Source organism: Bison bison, unplaced genomic scaffold (assembly GCF_000754665.1).
Source record: "Bison bison bison isolate TAMUID 2011002044 unplaced genomic scaffold, Bison_UMD1.0 scf7180017864318, whole genome shotgun sequence".
NCBI lineage: Eukaryota > Metazoa > Chordata > Mammalia > Artiodactyla > Bovidae > Bison > Bison bison.
Window position 1 is genome coordinate 2413444 of NW_011494890.1, and position 22264 is coordinate 2435707.

At 36.6% G+C, this 22264-nt stretch overlaps 1 protein-coding gene across 2 annotated transcripts in view; it reads right to left on the minus strand.

The window, feature by feature from the left end:
• TMPRSS15 (transmembrane protease, serine 15) overlaps nucleotides 1-22264 on the minus strand; it is a 145908-nt gene that overhangs the window by 83089 nt on the left and 40555 nt on the right. For both annotated transcript variants that reach the window (XM_010852961.1, XM_010852962.1), the window contains 3 exons: nucleotides 13538-13644; nucleotides 5154-5294; nucleotides 4312-4461 (listed from right to left, as the gene is read on the minus strand). In XM_010852961.1, coding sequence (XP_010851263.1) covers nucleotides 4312-4461; nucleotides 5154-5294; nucleotides 13538-13644 — 398 coding nt within the window. The remainder of the gene's footprint in view (nucleotides 1-4311; nucleotides 4462-5153; nucleotides 5295-13537; nucleotides 13645-22264) is intronic.

Below are 22264 nucleotides of genomic sequence, written 5' to 3' on the forward strand. Positions count from 1 at the left end.
GACTGTTTTAGGTCAGGATTCTCTAGAGAGTTGGGGTTATTATCACTTGGGGGTTAGTCTTCAACTGTGCAGATTACTAATTATCCCTAGGGGACCAGGCTGTGGGAAATCACTGATTCAAAGGAGAATAATTATGCATAAGATGATGCATGTCATAATATTTAGTTTTAAGCATGTAAGTCTAATGAGATTGGCCATCTACGCAGAGCATATATATATTTTTTTATCCATAGGGTCACACTGGTTAACTAATTTAGCAGGATCCTGTTAACATTATTTTTAGATTATATCCAGAATCTGACCTCATATGACCACATGTGAGTCCCATGGCCTCTTTTCTGGATTAAGTGACAACTTTTCATTGGTCTCCTTGACAACTCTCTTGCCCTTCCATAAACTATTCTACCAATCAAAGTGAATCTTCTCCTTCCTACACTTAAACGTCAGTGGCTCCTCACGTCACTGGGGAAAAGGGCAGAGCCATGGAAGACTCATTATTATCTGAATCCCATTGGCCCTATAGATTCTATTTCAGCAATGCTGGTTTCCTGGCTTTCCTTCATGCAGGTCAGGCATGCGTCCTTCAGAGCCTTTACTCTGCGTGTTTCCTATGCCTGGGGTAATCTGTATGTCCCTTAAAGTTTTGATTCAAGTATCACTTATTGTTTCAATGAGACTCAACCTAATGACTATATTTTAATTTGCAGAAACACCTCAACATCTGCCCTCCCCACTGGCCTTACCAAGCTCTGTATTTTCCCCTAAGTACTCATTAACATTAAACAGACGCCCAAAATGTAATGATTTGTGATGCATAGTGCTTATTTCCTGTTTTCCTTTGCTATAAAATGTGTTCCGTAAGAGAAGAAAATCTGGTTTCTTTTATTCACAGATACATCCAGAGGTCTTGACTCAAGAAAATACTTCTTAAATAAGGGAGTGAATGAATGCTTCGAGTGGGAGTTTCAATGATTTCTTAGAGAAATAGATCAAAAGCAGTCACATTCCTGTTAAGAAATGCTTCATGAACTGTAATTTGTGTGAACTGTATTTTGTTATCCTGGGGTGCATTTTCTAAGGAAGTGCTCAGGTTATTTTTATGTTATAAGCAATTTCATATAGTCAATCACTTATTTAAAAATGACTTGAGTCAAAACTGTAGACATTCACTCATTAATTTAAAATAATTTTACATGTTAGTTATATTCTGGCACTGAAAATGCACTAGCATCTCAAAGATGAAAAAGACAAGGTTCTTGTTCCTGAAGAGAACATTGTGATGAAAAGAAACAAGTAAGCAGATAAAAGGTCATGTGATAGGAAAAATAAAAGAGGTGCTTTAAAGCTTAATGGAAAGGAAGATTTTAATTTGGAAGTTCCAGAAAGGCTTTGTAGACATTGTGAAGTGTGATCCCAGTCCTCAATACCTAGAACCGTGTTTAGTTAAAAGAAGCATTTAATATGTGTTTTTTGAATTGAATTGAAATCTCAATAGTAAAATGTATTATAGGATTGATTTTGTCTAAGAAAATCATCTAAAGGCATGAATTTCTATTCTGTCCTTTTTGTAATTTTCTTTGTTTTTTAAATGGGCTTCCCTGGTAGCTCACCAGGTAAGATCAAAAGTAATGCACCTGCATTGCTTTTTTGAATTGAATCCACCTGTAATGCAGGAGACTCCAGTTCGATTCCTGGGTCTGGAAGATCTGCTGGAGAAGGGATAGGCTACCCACTCCAGTATTCTTGAGCTTCCCTGGTGGCTCAGCTGGTAAAGAATCCACCTGCAATGTGGAGACCTGGGTTCTATCCCTGGATTGGGAAGATTCCCTGGAGAAGCGAAAGGCTACCTACTCCAGTATTCTGGCCTGGAGAATTCCATGGACTCCATGGGGTTACAAAGAGTTGGACATGATCGAGCAACTTTCACTTTACTTTGTAAGATCCATATTACATCTGGATTTGTAGTTAGATCTACTTCTGCTTCATTGACAATGCTAAAGCCTTTGATTGCATGGATCACAAAAAACTGTGGAAAATCCTTAAAGCGATGGGAATAACAGACCATCTACATATCTCCTGAGAAACCTGTATGCAGGTCAAGAAACAACAGACAGGGCATGGAACAACAGATTGGTTCAAAATTGGGAAAGAAGTATGGCAAGGCTGTATATTGTCACCTTGCTTATTTAACATATACGCAGAGTAAATCACTGAAATGCCGGGCTGGATGAATCACAAGCTGAAATCAGACTCTTGGGAGAAATATTAATAACCTCAGTTAGGCAGACAATATAATTCTAATGGCAGAAAGTGAAGAGGAGCTAACAAACTTCTTGGTGAGGGTTAAAGAGGAAAGTGAAAAAGCTGGTTTAAAGCTCAACATTCAAAAAACTATTAATATCATGCATCCAGTTCCATCATTTCATGGCAAATGGCAGGAAAAAAGGTGGAAGCAGTGACAGATTTTATTGTCTTGGGCTTCAAAATCACTGAGGACAGTGACTACAGTCATGAAATTAAAAGACACTTTCTTCTTGGAACGAAAGCTATGACAAACCGTGACAACATATTAAAAAGTAGAGACATAACTTTGCCTAAAAAGTCCATCTAGTCAAAGCTATGGTTTTTGCATCTTGTATGGATGTGAGAGTTGGACAATAAAGAAAGCTGAGCACCAAAAAACTGATGCTTTTAAATTGTGGTGATGGAGGACTCTTCAGAGTCTCTTGGACAGAAAGGAGATCAAACCAGTTGATCCTAAAGGAAATCAATCCTGAATATTTATTGTAAAGACTGATGCTGAAGTTGAAGTTCCAATACCTTGGCCACCTGATGTGAAGAGCTGACTCATTAGAAAAAGACCGTGATGCTGGGAAAAAATAAAGGCAAAAGGAGAAGGGGGTGACAGAGGATGAGATGGTTAGATGCAACTCAATGGACATGAATCTCAGCAAACTCTGAGAGACAGTGAAGAACAGAGAAGGCTGATGTGTTGCAGACCATGGGGTAGAAAGGAGTCAGACACAACTTAGCGACTGAACAACAATAACAAATATTATGAATACATGCATCCAAGGGATATGTAGTTGGTCTCTTCACTACAAGTTCCTTATTCCTTAATAATCCCCAATAATTTCTGGTGTTCTCAGTCAAATTTTATTATCTTAATGTTAATGTTTCCACCTGAAATCCAGTTCTAATATCTCACTTATGTGACAAATATACTTACAAAACATCACCTTTCCCTTCAGTTCAGTTCAGTTCAGTCGCTCAGTTGTGTCTGATTCTTTGCGACCCCATGGACTGCAGCGGGCCAGGCTTCCCTGTCCATCACCAACTCCCGGAGTTTACCCAAACTCATGTCCATTGAGTCGGTGATGCTATCCAACCATCTCATCCTCTAGGACCATGCTTTAGAATCAGATCTTCGATAGTTTTTCTGTTATGGTCTGAATGGTGGTCTCCCTCCTGCCCCTAATATGCTGAAACCCTAAACCCCAATGTGATGAGAGTGGAAATGGGTCCTTTGGAGGGTAATCTTTTCATGAAGGTGAGCCCTCATGATGGTATAAGTGATCTTGTAAAAAGAGACAGGACAGATCTCTCTCTTACATTCTCTCTCTCTGCTACATGAGGATATAGTAAGAAGGCTGGTGTCGGTGAACCAAAAGGAGGGCTCTCATCAGAACCAGACCATGCTGGCTCCTGACTTCGGACTTCCTGTCTTCAGAATTGTGAAAAATAAATATTGATTGTTTAAGAAAACCAATCTCTAGAATTCAGTTATAGCAGCCTGAACAGTCTAAGAAGGCTTATCAGAAGTAAACCTGCCTCGTTATCTGTATTTCAAGATGGTATGATATTGATCTATTGAAAAGTCTTAAAACTAATTTCAGCAAAGCTGCAAGGCACAAGGTCAATATGCAAAATCAACTGGATTTCTATACACTAGCAATGAACAACGAGAAAATGAAATTAAGGCATAGTAGACCAAAGTTCAGAAAAGTTAATTACCTCCCACAAGTCCACTTAGTTAATAATAAGTGGCAAATCTAGAGTGACAACCCAAGTCTCTTTGTCTCTAATGGCCTGTGTTCTTTTCAACATTTCGTGAATATATAAGGTAAAAAATATATTTCTTGAAATACTTTTACTTGCCTAATTGATACCATTTTCAGTTAAATTCATTTTATTAGGAATGATTAAAAAAATCTGAAGAAAAAAGGTCTTGCATTTAATACTGCTCAATTTGAACTGTGGAATAAGATGCCATAGTTTTTTCTTGGTTTCTGAACTAAATATGAATTATACCTGACTCATTGCCAAAAGTGTGGTCAAAAGTTGGTCCAGTAGATGGAGGAAAGGTGCTTCCCTGAGTCCTTTCCCACTCATTGTCATCATTTAGATCCTGGATCCAGAAACAGAAGCCATCTTCAAAATTACAGTTGATTTTCTCATAATCTGTAAATTAAAAATTTGCTTCAAATTGAATCAACAATATGACTAATTATGATAGATTGAATTGAAAATAATATATACTCATACAGTTTATAATCAAGTGGCATGTACAGAATTATTTTTCTTAATTTAATGCTGGCTGTTTGATTTAGTTAAAAAAAAAAAAAACACCAGCTTTTGTTGCCAACAGTGTTAATATGTTTCTTATGCCGCATTAGGGCTTTAGCCAAGACAAGCCTTTCGTTCTTATTGTTCTTTAAATTTTATAGCTTACCTCTGTTGACTTACCTGCATAAACTCTGTCCCCATTTTTTTCTCCCCCTATCTATTTACTAAATTTAATACTCTGGTCAAAACTGAATTGATGTGGAACATTCTCATGATTAGTTTTATGCTAATTTTAAATCTTTGAATACTTGCAGTATATAAAAGTTTGATTTAATTTTTCTATTGTTATATATTTTTTCAAATTGGTTATTTCATTGTTTTGAAGGATGTGAGTGATTTTCTGAATTCTCATTTCTTTCCAAGTATGAAGTGGAGAAAGGTATATGTAAGAGATACTCATTGAAGAACTTGCACAATGAAATGGATAATGATCCTTTTCTAAAATATTAGGTTCTGTTGCTTTTAAAATTCCACCACAGCATTAAAGTACTTGAAGATTCAAAGGCTAAGGAATAAACAGTACTTACTATTAAGCTCTTTGCTGTTAAATGCAGTGTATGTTACTTTGAAGCCAATATAATCACTTTCATCAGATTGTATAAGAAAAGTGGCAGTAACTTGATTGGAAAAAATCCTAATTATGCCAGGATTATTTGACCAGAGAGAAGCTACAAAAAAAAAAAAAAAAAGAAGAATGTTATATGTACATATGTATCTATTCACTTATCTATTGATGTGTTCATCATTCATCTATACATTCATCATTCTATTGATCTATCAATCTTTTTATCTGATCCTAAGGTTAACTGAAAGCATTAGTCCTAAAATTAATTTATTTGAAATAAAGTGTTCCTTGTTCTATTATAATAATGTTTCAAATTAGAAGTACATAAGTTAAAAAGTTATGAAACAAAAAATGACTTTAATACTATCAGTATTTCCCATGCTATACTAACAGGGGCTAAACTTCATCAAAATAATATAAATAAGGGTGTCTGTCTCTTTATTTACATAACTATAGGACTTGGACTGCAAGGAGATCCAACCAGTCCATTCTGAAGGAGATCAGCCCTGGGATTTCTTTGGAGGGAATGGTGTGAAGCTGAAACTCCAGTACTTTGGCCATCTCATGCGAAGAGTTGACTCATTGGAAAAGACTCTGATGGTGGGAGGGATTGAGGGCAGGAGGAGAAGGGGACGACAGAGGATGAGATGGCTGGATGACATCATGGACTCGATGGATGTGAGTCTGAGTGAATTCCAGGAGTTGGTGATGGACAGGGAGGCCTGGTGTGCTGCGATTCATGGGGTCGCGAAGAGTCAGACATGACTGAGCGACTGAACTGAACTGAACTGAGGACCTCAAAAAAATCCTAGGCAACTTAAGTATTGTTTCTACAACTTAAGTATTGTTTCTACAGAATTTTATATTGATCTTGTGTGCTGTGCTTAGTCGGTCAGTCGTGTCCAACTCTTTGCAACCCCATGGACTATAGCCTGCCACGCTTCTCTGTCCATGGGATTCTCCAGGCAAGAATACTGGAGTGGGTGGCCATGCCCTCCTCCATGGGATCTTCCCAACTCAGGGATCGAATCCAGGTCTGCCACATTGGAGGCAGATTCTTTACTGTCTGAGCCACCAGGGAAGCCCACATTGATCTAGTCACTTTTCTATCTTAATTCTAGCTAAAAAAGATATTCTCTTTCAAAATCTTTGATTCTCACAAATTTATATAGTGCTTGAGAAATAAGTACTCACATGATGATTTTTAAAAAGCATTATTATATAATATTTTCTTTTTATAAAAATTTGTTTTTAGCACATACATTCTCAAGGGTGATATTGCCTCTTAGCTGGTAAAAAATTATAAATGGTAAAATTTTTCTCAGGGGGAGAAGAAAAATTCTTAGTTTTTATAATTGTTAAAAAACTATAATGGTAAAATTTTTATCAGAAGCAGAAGAAAAATTCTTAGATATTCATACAGTATAGGTATAGACAATATCTGAAATATTAAAATTTCATGGGTGAGCAGCTAGGGGGAAATACATCTAAGAAGTTTCTTAGTGGGAATAATAAAATAGGGTAGGAAACAGTAGCTTAAATTTTAGTGTAACAGTTTGAACTGGGTATCAGATTCAAGTTTATGAAAGTTATTATGCTTGCAAGTTGAAGACAAAACATCACTGTTACTTACTGAGTTCCAAAGAAAAATACTTTCAAAACTACTGAAAAATTCTGTGCTTATTGTGTAGAAATTAGTGAAAAATATGATACATGCATGACAATTTCAGTCACATCTAATGGAAAGAAAGCCATGGATAAGGTTTCACTTCTATCTTATTCTTTTTCCCAATAAAGTTGTATGTCATTCTTTCAGTATTTTCTCATGAAGAATTACATTGGTTATTTGGATTCCTTCTACTAGCATATGTAACTGTGCAGTCTAAATGGTTGGGCTTCTCTGATAGCTCAAATGGTAACGAATCTGCCTGCAATGTGGGAGACTGGGGTTCAAGGGAAGATGCCCCGGAGAAGGGAATGCCAACCCACTCCAGTATTCTTGCCTGGAGAATTCCATGGGCAGAGGAGCCTGACGGTCTACAGCCCATGGGGTCGCAAAGAGCTGGACATGATTGAGCGGCTAACACACACAATCCAATGGTTCCCATATTGAAACTTTATGTAGTCCATAAATATCTAGTTGCTTAAAGGATGTGAATATTTAAGAAATTTTGCTTCAAACCTATCTGCCTATCCTACTTGCTTTCTTTTCTATAGCAATAAAGGTTTTGGGGAAAATGACTTCTGGTAGGATCTAACTGTGGCTACTGGTTCAATAGGGACCTCCCTTGTGGCTCAGTAGTAAAGAATCTGCCTGCCAATGCAGTGGATGTGGGTTTGATCCCTGGGTCAGGAAGATACCCTGAGAAGGAAATGGCTGCTGCTGCTGCTGCTGTCGCTTCAGTCGTGTCCGACTCTGTGCGACCCCATAGACGGCAGCCCACTAGGCTCCCCTGTCCCTGGGATTCTCCAGGCAAGAACACTGGAGTGGCTTGCCATTTCCTTCTCCAATACATGAAAGTGAAAGTGAAAGGGAAGTCGCTCAGTCGGGTCCGACTCTTAGCGACCCCATGGACTGCAGCCTTCCAGGCTCCTCAGTCCATGGGATTTTCCAGGCAAGAATACTGGAGTGGGGTGCCATTGCCTTCTCCCAAGGAAATGGCAGCCCACTCCAATATTGCAATCCATGGGATTGCAAAGAGTTGGACATGACTGAGTGACTAATATACATACACCACAATGTGATTATTTTTGTCATAGGACAAGTTGACAATTAAAGACGAGCCTCAAGAAGATCCATTATGTTTATTACATATCTTCAGCTATACTGTGCCCACTTTTGTGTGATTCAGTTTTAAAAACATGGTCTTAAAATATAAGCTCCAATACTAAGGATATGATAATAACAGTCCTTTGGGAATGGAATAACAGCTAAGCATTTAGGATATAAAGAAAAGAGTAATAACTACACACACACAAAAAAAGAATTTCTGAGAGTGGCAACTTGGAAGTACTTTCAGCATTCTCATATAGGCAGTTTTGTTGTCTTTCTTTGCAGATTCATAAATATACATCTATGTATTTTTAATAAAATATTAACAGAATATTTATCATCTTCTATAATTTTCATTATAGGGCACTGGAATGTAAAAATAGGAAGTTAAGAAACAAACGGAGTAACAGGTAAATTTGGCCTTGGAGTACAGAATGAAGCAGGGCAAAGGTTAATAGAGTTTTGCTAAGAGAATGCACTGATCATAGCAAACACCACCTTGCAACAACACAAGAGAAGACTCTACACATGGACATCATCAGATGGTCAACACCGAAATCAGATTGATTATATTCTTTGCAGTCAAAATGTAGAAGCTCTATCCAGTCAGCAAAAACAAGACCGGGAGCTGACTGTGGCTCAGATCATGAACTCCTTATTGCCAAATTCAGACTTAAATTGAAGAAAGTAGGGAAAACCACTAGACCATTCAGGTATGACCTAAATCAAATCCCTTATGATTATACCATGGAAGTGGGAAATAGATTTAAGGGACTAGGTCTGATAGAGTGCCAGATGAACTATGGATGGAGGTTCGTGACACTGTACAGGAGGCAGTGATCAAGACCATCCCCAAGAAAAAGAAATGAAAAATGCAAAATGGCTGTCTGAGGAGGTCTTACAAATAGCTGTGAAAAGAAGAGAAGTGAAAAGCAAAGGAGAAAAGGAAAGATATACCCATTTGAATGCAGAGTTTGAAAGAATAGCAAGGAGAGATAAGAAAGACTTCGTCAATGATCACTCAAAGAAAGAGAAGAAAACAATAGAATGGGAAAGACTAGAGATTTCTTCAGGAAAATCCAAGATACCAAGGGATCATTTCATGCAAAGATGGGCACAATAAAGGACAGAAATGGTATGGACCTAACAGAAGCAGAAGATATTAAGAAGAGGTGGCAAGAATACACAGAAGAACTGTACAAAAAAGATCTTCACAACCAAGATAATCACGATGGCGTGATCACTCACCTAGAGCCAGACATCCTGAAATGAGAAGTCACGTGGGCCTTAGGAAGCATTGCTACGAACAAAGCTAGTGGAATGATGGAATTCCAGTTGAGCTATTTCAAATCCTGAAAGATGATGCTGTGAAAGTGCTGCATTCAATATGCCAGCAAATTTGGAAAACTCAGCAGTGGCCACAGGACTGGAAAAGGTCAGTTTTCATTCCAATCCCAAAGAAAGGCAATGCCAAAGAATGCTCAAACTACCGCACAATTGCACTCATCTCACACACTAGTAAAGTAATGCTCAAAATTCTCCATCCCAGGCTTCAACAATATGTGAACTGTGAGTTTCCAGATGTTCAAGCTGGTTTTAGAAAAGGCAGAAGAACCAGAGATCGAAGTGCCAGCGTCCGCTGGAGTATTGAAAAAGCAAGAGAGTTGCAGAAAAAAAATCATCTATTTCTGCTTTATTGACTATGTCAAAGACTTTGTGTGGATCACAACAAACTGTGGAAAATTCTGAAAGATATGGGAATACCAGACTGCTTCAGCTGCCTCTTGAGAAATTTATATACAGATCAGAGAGCAACAGTTAGAACTGGACATGGAACAACAGACTGGTTCCAAATAGGAAAAGGAGTATGTCAAGGCTGCATATTGTCACCCTGCTTATTTAACTTATATGCAGAGTACCTCATGAAAAACCCTGGACTGGATGAAGCACAAACTGGAATCAAGATTGCCGGGAGAAATATAAAAAATCTCAGATATGCGGATGACACCACCCTTATGACAGAAAGCGAAGAGGAAATAAACAGCCTCTTGATGAAAGTGGAAGAGGAGAGTAAAAAAGTTGGTTTAAAGCTCAACATTCGGAAAACTAAGATCATGGCATCTGGTTGCATCACTTCATGGCAAAAATGGGGAAACAGTGGAAACAGTGACAGACTCTATTTTCTGGGGCTCCAAAATCACTGTAGATGGTGACTGCAGCCATGAAATTAAAAGATGCTTTCTCCTTGGACAGAAAATTATGACCAGCCTAGACAGCACATTAAAAAGCAGAGGCATTACTTTGCCAACAAAGGTCCGTCTAGTCGTGGCTATGGTTTTTCCAGTAGTCATGTATGGATGTGAGAGTTGAACTGTGAAGAAAGCTGAGCACTGAAGAATTGATACTTTTGAACTGTGGTGTTGGAGAAGACTCCAGAGTCACTTGGACTGTAAGAAAATGTAACCAGTCCATCCTAAAGGAGATCTGTCCTGAGTGTTCATTGGAAGGACTGATGTTGAAGTTGAAACTCCAATACTTTGGCCACCTGATGCAAATGACTGACTCATTGCAAAAGACCTTGATGCTGGAAAGATTTAAGGTGGGAGGAGAAGGGGGAGACAGAGAATGAGATGGTTGTATGGCATTATCGACTCAATGGACATGAGTTTGAGTAAACTCTAGGAGTTGGTGATGGACAGGGAGGCCTGACATGCTGCAGTCCATGGGCTTGCAGAGTCGGACATGACTGAGCGACTGAACTGAACTGAACCATTTCAATACCCAGCACTGATAACAATTAACACTAATGAATTTAATATTGTAGCTTTATAATCACAACATAAAGAAAACATTTTTTAACTATCCTGTTAATTTATTCTAATTTACCCTGATTCCCATACTTACTTGGAAATAAGTATTTCCAAATACTTCCTACTGCTCTCGATATTGTCTGTCTTTATGAAATGCCCATCTTCCTCTGAAACTTTCCACAGGAGAACTTTTACATCATGACTTTATATAAAAATGACTGAAAAATGCCTTTAAAATTTGTTTATACTGACATATTCCTAATCAAGTATGCAATAGCTATTTTATGGTACTGGAAACTTGTATTTTCTTATAATTTAATTATATAATCTTATTTTCATTGATTTAATTAAAATATCTGTTTATTTCCATGTTATAAAGGTAATTATCTTTATTCTGAATTGTAATTTAATAAAAGTGAATTTGTACATATTTCTCACAGAAAGAAACTTACTGAAATATTTAGAAAATAGATAAAAGTATCAGCATATTTAAAAAACAAAATACCTTTAAAACTGCAAGAAATGTTATTGGTGTCCATTGATTAACTACTATATACCATATCAACCTGTAGATTTTACTTTAAATAAAAAAATACAAAGTTTTTATAATATATCAGGCATGTGCTAGAATCTAGAGGTAAGATAGTTTTACCTATCTTCAACAAGGTATTATTTTAAAATGTAAAGTGTAATTATAATAACAATACCATTTCTCATATTTTTTCAAGTTAAATTAATATATTTAATTTAAAAAACATTGAAATATTTTCATATTTCAAAAAGACCCTAAAAACTAAACAACTACCTATTTATTATAATTTAAATTAATTTTCTTGTTTTTTTTTCTATTTTCTATTTGGATATTTAGTTTTCTTATTGGATATTTGTGATAATTATTTATGCATTATTCATATCACTATATCTAATGACTCGAAGATTTTGTTATATATTTCTGATGATCTAAGCATGTGAAAATAAGTAAAAATAGCATTCAGGCAAATTGTAGCTGAAGAGAAGAGAGCATGAGGGTAATTTCACCTACCACTTTTGGCCAGTTAACCTCTATGAATTTAGTTTTCATCATCCATAAAATAAAGATTGTAACAGCACCTACATAATATGGTTCACAGGAGCATTTTTTTGAGTTAAGGTAATGATTACACTACTTTGAATATTTCAAGTGATCAAAGCATGCTAAATTTTATTATTAACATCACATTAGCCCTTGGAGAAATTTATATGACCTGGCTTATTTATTCAGCTATGTAAATATTTATGTTGACATAATTTGAATGAACCTGATTTATCAACTACAGAAATAAGTAGATTATGAAATGACTGGCCCATTTATTTAAGCCAAATGTAACTTACCATGAGTTCATCTGTTTTATGTATACTCATTATTATATTTGTACTTGGAGCTTTTAAAGCACAATAAATTAATACACTGTGTTTGAAGTCGAGAGTGTTTGGGTCTGATTTCTATCTCCAACACTAACTACCTTTGTGGACTTGTCATCATTTAACTTCTTGGACATCACTTTCCTCTCATGTAATGCATATTTTTCAGATTTATTAAAAATGTTAAATAAGGTATCCACAAAGAGCACTCAGTATGTTGAGTTCCATATTGAAAGCACCCAATAAAAAGGTATATGTTATTATCATATGCTCAAATATTTCTCAGATCAATAAGTCAATCAAAGCATGTGTTAGATAGGATCTACTTTTCATTACTCATAATTGCAATTTAAAATCCAAAATTATGTATATATATATATAAAAATACAGCTCAGCTATACTGGTGGCTCAGTGGTAAAGAATCCACCTGCAATGCAGGAGCTGCAGGAAACACAGATCCAATCCTTGAGTCAGGAAGCTCCCCTGGAGGAGGGCATGGCAACCCACTCGAGCATTCTTGCCTGGAGAATTCCATGGACAAAGAAGCCTAGCGGGCTACAGTCCATAGGATCGCAAAGAGTCAGACACGACTGAAATGACTTGGCATTCATGAATATATGTAGCTATTATATAAACTTTAATAAGAGATACCACTTGTAACCTCATCTTAGCTCTGCACTTGATTATTTCTCAAAAGTGTGAGGAAAACTAGTTATTCCCTGGATTTCACTGCCACATTCATCCTTATTTTATTTCCTCCTTCATACCTATTTTATTTTCACTCCCATTTTTTTGGCTACCATGAATAGGTCTATGCATTTGGGGACCATATGGTATAAAGTGGGGTGGCCACACATATATTATTAGTGCTTTCCCTGCCTTTTCTCAGCTCCCACTGATGTCTATGTTCACAATGACAAATGGTTGCACAATACCATCCACACCATCCATTTAAAGCGCTTATATCTTGATCTAGTCATTGTGTTATCCATTTTACTGGTAATAGTCCTGAAAGAGCCAGAGAACCAGAGTGCATATTAAAAAGAGAAAAAAAAATCAAATGTTGAAGAAAAATAGTCATTTTTAGGGTTTGTTTGAATTTTGCTTAATGAGAAGTAACACGGGGTAGAGTAAAATTCCACATGAAGGGGATCATGTGAAACAATATCTCTTTTATTACTAAGAAGATTGATTACACAGAGCACTAAATTATTAATTTTTATAATGAAGATCAGTTTTTCCTTTTAGAAACAAAGTACAAATTCATATTCAGCTCAAAATCAAAGCGAAAGCACAATCTACTCCATAAATTTTGTACATATTTTCATTTTGATAATGGACTGTATATTTGCTTTAACTTACCTCTTAAAATCTTGCTTGAACTCATTCCTTCATAAATATTTAATACATCTGCATAATATGTATTAAAATAATCGAAGTTCAGTTGAATGGAAAGTCCTTGGTTTACACTAAATTAAAAGCAAAAAAATAAATAGATTATTACACATTTAACAGTTGGCACAACTCAATGCATTCTCAAATTTGAATGTATTATTCCAATTGTAATAAAAATATATAACTTGTGATGGACACTCAGCAAATATTTAAATGTAAAGAATGGTATTTGTAACACAATATCGTACTTCAGCTCTCTGGAACTCTTTTAATTTGCATGACTGAAACTCTGTATCCATTGATGAGTAACTCCCCACTGTTTGCACTGTTCTACTTTCTGTCTCTATGATTTTGAATGCTTTAGATACTTCATGTAAGTGAAATCATGCAAGATTTGTCCTCCTGCGACTGGTTTATTTCACTTAGTATAATGTCCTTAAGGTGCAACCATGTTATCACAGGTTTTTCTTCTGCTGTAAAGATACGATTTCCCTCTTTTAATGACAATAATATTCCACTGTATATAAAGTGAAACCATAGTTTCTTTAAAAATTTAGGCTAGTGTCTATAAAAATTTAGGCTAGTAATACATGTTTTAGGTTGTTTAGGCTGTTTCTAATTTAGGCTGTATCTACCTCTTGGCTATTGTGAATAATGCTATAATGAACATGGGACTGTGTATCTTTTAGAGATCTTGATTTCAATTCTTTTGAATAAATACTCAAAGAAATAAGATTGCTAGATCATATAGTCGTTCTATTTGTATGTCTTTAGGGAAATTTCATACTGTTTTCTATAATGACTATACTATTTTACATTCCAATTAACAGCACACAAGTGTTCCAGTTTTTCCACATCCTCACCAATATTTATAATGTTCTGATTTTTTTAATAATGACCATTATTATTTTGATTTGCATTTCCATGATGATTATCGAGGTTGAGCAATGCCTGTTGGCCATTCGTATGTCTTTTTTAAAAAAGAAATATCTAAAAACAAGTTAAAATAAAAAAGAAATATCTATTGAGACCTTTGTCCAAAGTTTATTTAGTTTATTTTGCTATTGAGCCTTTGAAGGAGTTCCTTATATATTTTGGATATTAACTCCTTATTAGAAAATGGTTTGCAAATATTTTCTTACATTCCTTAGGTTGCCTTTTCATGTTACTGTTTCTTTTACTGTACGGAAGGTTTTTAATGAGATGTACTGCCATTTGTTGATTTTGCTTTTGTTGCCTGTGCTTTTGTTTACAAATTCAGGAAATCATTGTGAAGACCAAAGCTATGAAGTTTTTCTTACATATTTTCTTCTATGAGATTTATAATTTCAGGTCTTACATTTAAACCTTTAATTAATTATGAGTTGGTTTTGTGTATGGTGTACGATAAAGGTAAATTTTGTTCTGCATTAGAATATCTCATTTTACCAACACCATTTGTTGAAGAGAAAGCTGTTTCCCCATCGTGTGGTTTTTCCATCCTTATTAAAGATGATTTGATCATATATCTGTGGGCTATTTCTGTCCTCTCTGTTCTTCTTCATTGGGCTTTATGTCTATTTTTATGCTGGAACTATACTTACTGGAGAAGGAAATGGCAACCCACTCCAGTGTTCTTGCTTGGAGAATCCCAGGGACAGGGATCCTGGTGGGCTGCCATCTATGGGGTCGTACAGAGTCAGACACGACTGAAGCGACTTAGCAGCGGCATACTTACTGATTACCATAGCTTTGTAATATAATTTGAAATCAAGATGTGAGACTTTGTTCTCTTTCTCAAAATTGTTTTAGCTATTTTGGGTCCTTTGTGATTCAATGTGAATTTTAGGATTCTTTTTTCCAAGTATTTTTAAAGTCACTGGGACTTTGATAGGGATTGTGATAAACTTGTAGATCATTTTCAGTAATATGGACATTATTATATTATGTTACTATATTTTAATGACATTAGCTTCCAATTCATGAATGTGACATGCCTTTCCATTTGTCTTTAAATTACATCAGCCATGTTTAATTATTTTCACTGTTTAAAACTTCTACCTCCTTGATTAAGTTTATTTTGTAAGTATTATACTTTATTCTTTTCACTGCTATTGTAAATGGGATTATTTTCTTGATTTTCTTTTTGCATGATTAGTGTGTAGAAACACAAGTGATCTTTCTATGTGAATTTTTGTATCCTGTAACTTTTCTTAATTATTACTCAATATTTTTTCTCTTTTTTTTGGTGACATTTATGGTTTTCTATATATAAGATCTTATCCTCTGTGAACAGATATTTTTACATCTTCCTTTCTTATTTGGATACACTGCATTTTTTTTCTTGCTTAATTGTTCTGCCTAGAACTTCCAGTACTATGTTAAATAAAAGTGGTGAGAGGGGGCATCCTTGTTTTATTCCTGATCTTAGAGGAAAAGTCTTTACTTTTTCATCAGTTAGTATGCCTCTTGAGAAACCTATATGCAGGTCAGGAAGCAACAGTTAGAACTGGACATGGAACAACAGACTGGTTCCAAATAGGAAAAGGAATATGTCAAGGCTGTTTATTGTCACCGTGCTTATTTAACTTATATGCAGAGTACATCATGAGAAACGCTGGGCTGGAAGAAGCACAAGCTGGAATTAAGATTGCCGGGAGAAATATCAATAACCTCAGATATGCAGATGACACCACCCTTATGGCAGAAAGTGAAGAGAAACTCAAAAGCCTCTTGATGAAAGTGAAAGAGGGGAGTGAAAAGTTGGCTTAAAGCTCAACATTCAGAAAACTAAGATCATGGCATCCAGTCCCATCACTTCATGGCAAATAGATGGGGAAACAGTGGAAATAGTGTCAGACTTTATTTTTCTGGGCTCCAAAATCACTGCAGATGGTGATATCAGCCAGGAAATTAAAAGACGCTTACTCCTTGGAAGGAAAGTTATGGCCAACCTAGACAGCATATTGAAAAGCAGAGACATTACTTTGCCAACAAAGGTCCGTTTAGTCAAGGCTATGGTTTTTCCAGTGGTCATGTATGGATATGAGAGTTGGACTGTGAAGAAAGCTGAGCACCGAAGAACTGATGCTTTTGAACTGTGGTGTTGGAGAAGACTTTTGAAAGTCCCTTGGACTGAGAGGAGATCCAATCAGTCCATTCTAAAGGAGATCAGTCTTGGGTGTTCTTTGGAAGTAATGATGCTAAAGCTTAAACTCCAGTACTTTGGCCACCTCATGCAAAGAGTTGACTCCTTGGAAAAGACTCTGATGCTGAGAGGGATTGGGGGCAAGAGGAGAAGGGAACGACAGAGGATGAGATGGCTGGATGGCATCACTGACTCGATGGACGTGAGTCTGAGTGAACTCCAGGAGTTGGTGATAGACAGGGAGACCTAGCATGCTGCAGTTCATGGGGTTGCAAAGAGTCGGACACAATTGAGTGACTGAAGTGAACTGAATTGAACTGAACTGAGTATGATATCAATCTGGGCCTTTTCTTATCTGGCGTTTGTTCTATTTAGGTAATTTTCTTCTATTCCTAGTTTATTGTATGTTTATTTTTTTATCATGAAAGACTATTGAATTTTGTCAAGAGCTTTATCTGCATCTATTGAGTATATCCTGTGATTTTTATCTTTCAATCTGTTAATAATTGTATATCAATGGACAGATTTATATATATTGAAACATCCTTGCATTCCAGAGATGAACCTCACTTGGTGATGGTGTATGATTCTTTTAATTTGCCATTGCATGTGGTTTGCTGGTATTTTACTCAAGGATTTGTGAATTTATGTTAATATTTGTCAGGGGTCTTGGACTAGAGTTTTCTTTTCTTCAGGTGACTTTCTATGGCTTTGGTACCAGAGTAAACATTCTTATTTTTTAAGTTATGGAAGAATTTGAGAAAGATTAGTATGAATTCATCTTTAAATATTTGGTAGAATTCACTAGTAAAACCACTGTGTTGCAGTATTTTGTTGAATGGTCTTTGGTTACTGGCTCAATTTTCTTAATAGTAATTGGTCTGCCGAGATCTTTGTGTTTCTTTATAATTCAATCTGAATAGATCATATGGTTCTAGGAATTTATCCCTTTCTTCTAGGTTATCCCAATTCACACTGCTTTTTCTCTATTCCCATAAGGTTTTTTTTTTTTTGCTTGTTTTCATTTGCTTCAAGATATTTTCTAATTTCTTTTTTGATTTTCTGAGATCCCCGTTGACTATTCCAAAGCAATCAGAGGTTCACAATACCAAAGAATTTTTTGGCAATGCCAAAAAATGCTCAAACTACTGCACAACTGCACTCATTTCACATGCTAGCAAGGTCATGCTCAAATTCCACCAAGGCAGGTTTCAACAGTAAGTGAACTGAGAACTTCCAGATATACAAACTGGATCTAGAAAAGGCAAAGAAACCAGAGATCAAATTGTCAACATTTGTTGGATCACAGAAAACACAAGAGAATTCCAAAAAAAACACATCTACTTCTGCTTCATTGACTATGCTAAGCCTTTGTCCGTGTGGCTCACAACAAACTGTGGAAAATTCTTAAAGAGATGGCAATACCAGACCACCTTACCTGCCTCCTGAGAAACCCCTATGCAGGTCAGGAAGCAACAGTTAGAACTGAATATGGAACAACAGACTGGTTTCAAATTGGGAAAGGAGTGTGTCAAGTCTGTATATTGTCACCCTGTTTATTTAACTTCTATGCAGAGTACATCATGTGAAATGCCAGGCTGGATAAAGCACAAGCTGGAATCAAGACTGCTGGGAGAAATATCAATAACCTCATATATACAGATGATACCACGCTTATAGCAGAAAACAAAGAGGAACTAAAGAACCTCTTGATGAAGGTGAAAGAGGAGAGTGAAAAAGCTGGCTTACAACTCTTAAAACTCAACATTCAAAAAGTTAAGATCAAGGTATCTGATCCCGGCAATTCATGGCAAATAGATGGGGAAACAATGGAAACAGTGACAGACTTTATTTTCTTGGGCTCCAAAATAACTGCAGACAGTGACTGCAGTCAAGAAATTAAAAGACTCTTGCTCCTTGAAAGAAAAGCTATGACAATCCGGTACAGTGTATTAGAAAGCAGAGACATGACTCTGCCAACAGAGGTCCGTATAGTCTAAGCTATGGTTTAACCAGTGATCTTGTACAGATGTGAGAGTTGGACCCTAAAGAAGGCTGAATGCTGAAGAATTGATACTTTTAAACTGTGTTGTTGGAGAAGATTCTTGTGAGTCTCTTGGACTGCAAGGAGATCAAGCCAGTCAGTCCTAAAGGAAATCAACCCTGAGTACTCATTGGAAGGACTGATGCTGAAGCTGAAGCTCCAATATTTTGGCCACTTGGTGCAGAAAGCCGACTCATTGGAAAAGGTCCTGATGCTGGGAAAGATTGAAGGCAGGAGGAGAAGGGGATGACAGAGGATGTGATGGCTGGATGGCATCACTGACTCACAGGACATGAGTCTGAGCAAGCTCCAGGAGATAGTGAAGGACAGGGAAGCCTGGGGTGCTGCAGTCCCTGGGGTCACAAAGAGTCAGACACGACTGAGCCACTGAAGAACAACAAGAGGCTGGCAGGTTTCTTCTTTGGTGGTTTCTGTTTCTTACTCTCTCTGGTGTCTGTAATGTGGGCTGCACGTTTTCTCTTCCTACCACAGCAAGTCACCCCACTCTCCCTTATTCTCTGCAGCCACCAGGTCATGCAAATTGTGCTGGTTCATCAGCTTCCCATTCATGCAAGGTACACACCAGTTGCTGGGGAAGTTGCTGAAATAGCTAGAATGTTGGGAACTTCCTGCAATTCTTTCTTTTCATCTTTAGGGAGAAGCCTTGATTTGTTCATCTTTTCCTGATGGTATCAAGTCCTGCTGATCATAGCAAGCTGCACCCACTCCTATTTGTTCTCAGTATCTCTCAGGCATTCAAACAATGCCAGGTCCATTAGTGATACATACGAGAACAGAAACTAGTTCCTTTGGAAACTCTTGGAAAAGTTGGGACACTGGATGCATGTTCCACCCTTTTCTTTCCTTCCAAGGAAGAAGTAGAGAGTTAAGACCTGTGTTGGGCTGTGCTGTGTTGGGGGAAGTGCTGATGGAGGTTAAAGCTTAATCTTCTTGCCCATTTCTTGCAGCTGTTCTTGGCTTTGCAGTCACGCAGGGTATGCAACTTCTAAACTGAATTCTGGAATTTTCATTCATTTCACTTCATTGTTAAATTGATACATCTGTGCAGGAACAAAGATGAATCATTCCTGACTATAGAAAATTTCCTTTCTCATCTGTATGAAAATCTCCTATGGTGTGATTTATTCATGGCAAATTAAAAGTTGGGAATACCCTTTATATACATCCTTTTTGCTAAGTCTTGAATAAAACTTGGATCAGTTGCTATATATTTGATCTCTAAACTCTTGATTTGGTTGAATGGTTCAGTTGTTACGATGATCACAATAATCAAACTGCCAATGGCTGATCTACATTATGTTGAATACTCTGTGGGGAAAGTGTTCAAATTTTAATTTTCAGATTGAGGAAATGTATCTAGGGCAATGTCTGTTTATAATTACATTGTTTCACTGAAGTGTGAGATCAGAAATGTCAATAATTCTTTAGTGTTTTGGAGGAACAATGTTCCCCTGAACTCTTCACAAAGGAGGAAGCTGAACAGCAGAGCAAAGCATGGGTGATAATGTTGAAGCTGGCTAAATACTGAAAGGGCTGAAAATAGGGAGATGGCTAATCTCCAAAGACAAGAAGACTGAAAAGACTCTTGACTTCAGAGGCTGACTGTGGAGGCTACTGAATGAACCAGGATTCCTGGCCAGGGGCATGGCAAGTTCAGATTTTTGGTAAGTTATCAGTAATACTCAGTCAATTGAGAAACTGGGGACATTCATCACAAATAAAATAACAATGATAAAGGAAAAAAATTAAAAATTAAAAGAAAAAAAATTAAGACTAACACACTTTTAACCTTTAATAACATCAGAAATAAAAAAATTTTGATATTATCAATTCTATTTAGGATTGTACTAAAGTCTTAATCAATGTAAAAAATAAAATTAAATTAAAAATATAATAAAAATAAAATTAATAAAATAAAATATATTATTTGAAAGTAAAAGAAAAAACAAATATAGTTAATTTTGAAACTCTGAATTTCATGGTAGGAAAATGTCAAATTGGAGCACTACCTCATTGCATAAGATTCCTAATGATGGGCTGGAGGCAGGACTAGGGTTTAGTCTTCAATGAGTGGGATTGACAACACTGAAATGGCCATGACCAGCAGTGCAGGATTAAAAGACATCTAAACAGAAATCTAGGTTTTTGGATCTGACCAGTGTTTATTGCCTGGAAAGTGAGGGTAGAGCACTGGCAGGTTGCTTATTATTTTAAATACTGACATGTGGACTTCAATTGTGGATATCAGATTCAGTGGTTCTGGAGTGGATTAGGGGATGTGTATTTTTATAGGAAGATGGGCAGATACAGAGGATGCTGCGCTCATGGGCTACCCTCAGATGTCCACAGGAGGTTGACAGAGGTGAGAGGAGATCAATATGAGGAGCATGAGCTCTTCCCAGCCAAGACTGAGAGAAGAACAAAGCAGGTGGTGGCAGCTGTTTAGAAGAATTCCACCAACTAAAGGCCTCTTCAGGGACTGGGGGAAGTGAGCTTGCGAGTGAGACCTGTAGGGAATCCAACATCAAAGAAGAAGACAGAGGAAGAAGAAATAAGCAGCCCCCTCAGGATGATTTCTGTTCTTTTAATGAAAGTTTTGGTGTTTCCAGGCAAGAAAATAGTGATTCTTTTTTTCAACAATTGATGTTGTTTTTAAGCCTTGAAACTAAGGGATCAAGAAAAGCTCCCTAAGAAACTGTGTTCCAAAGCCCTTTACTTTTTTCAAAATAGATAACTGAAGGCGGAGGAGAGAAATGAGTGCATACTGTGTTCTACTTCTGATTCAGAAAACTCAAATTACTTGCAATAAAACACAGGCATTTATAAAGGTGAGATTAATTGGTAATTTTAGCCATAGCTACCTTATGAATTTTTTAAGGGAAAGGGTACTTTTCTAAATGTCATTTTTATATTTTACATTTTTGTATCAATAGCTACTCTTCTTAGAGCCCACTTTTATTGAGCGCCTAATAGAGACCTAAGTGTTTTACAGTTCATGATGACTTTGACCCCTGTAGTTAGAGGCCCTGACCCCTACAGATGTAGAAATTTTGAGTCTAAGAGATTTAGTCATTTGCCTGAGATCGTAGATATTGAATGTGAGGAGGCCAGGTTGAAGCCACACAGACTGTCTTCAGCACTCACATCCTTCATCACTGACACTCTGCTACACTGGGCCTTAATATAATTCCAAAATATAGCTTAACTGTATCATAACCATTTCTCGACTGGCTCCTGGGTCTTCAAGCTTGTAAGAAACATTATTACTTTCATACCCTACTTTGATCACCATTAGGAAAAACAAACCACCATCTAATGTAATAATCAGTTTGGAGAAGAAAATACACTTAGAAAATTTATATACTTTTAAATAAATTTTTATGATGCAGTACAGTATTTACTGTGTGTATCACAATAAACTGTGGAAAATTCTGAAAGAGATGGGAATACCAGACCACCTGACCTGCCTCTTGAGAAATTTGTATGCAGGTCAAAAAGCAAC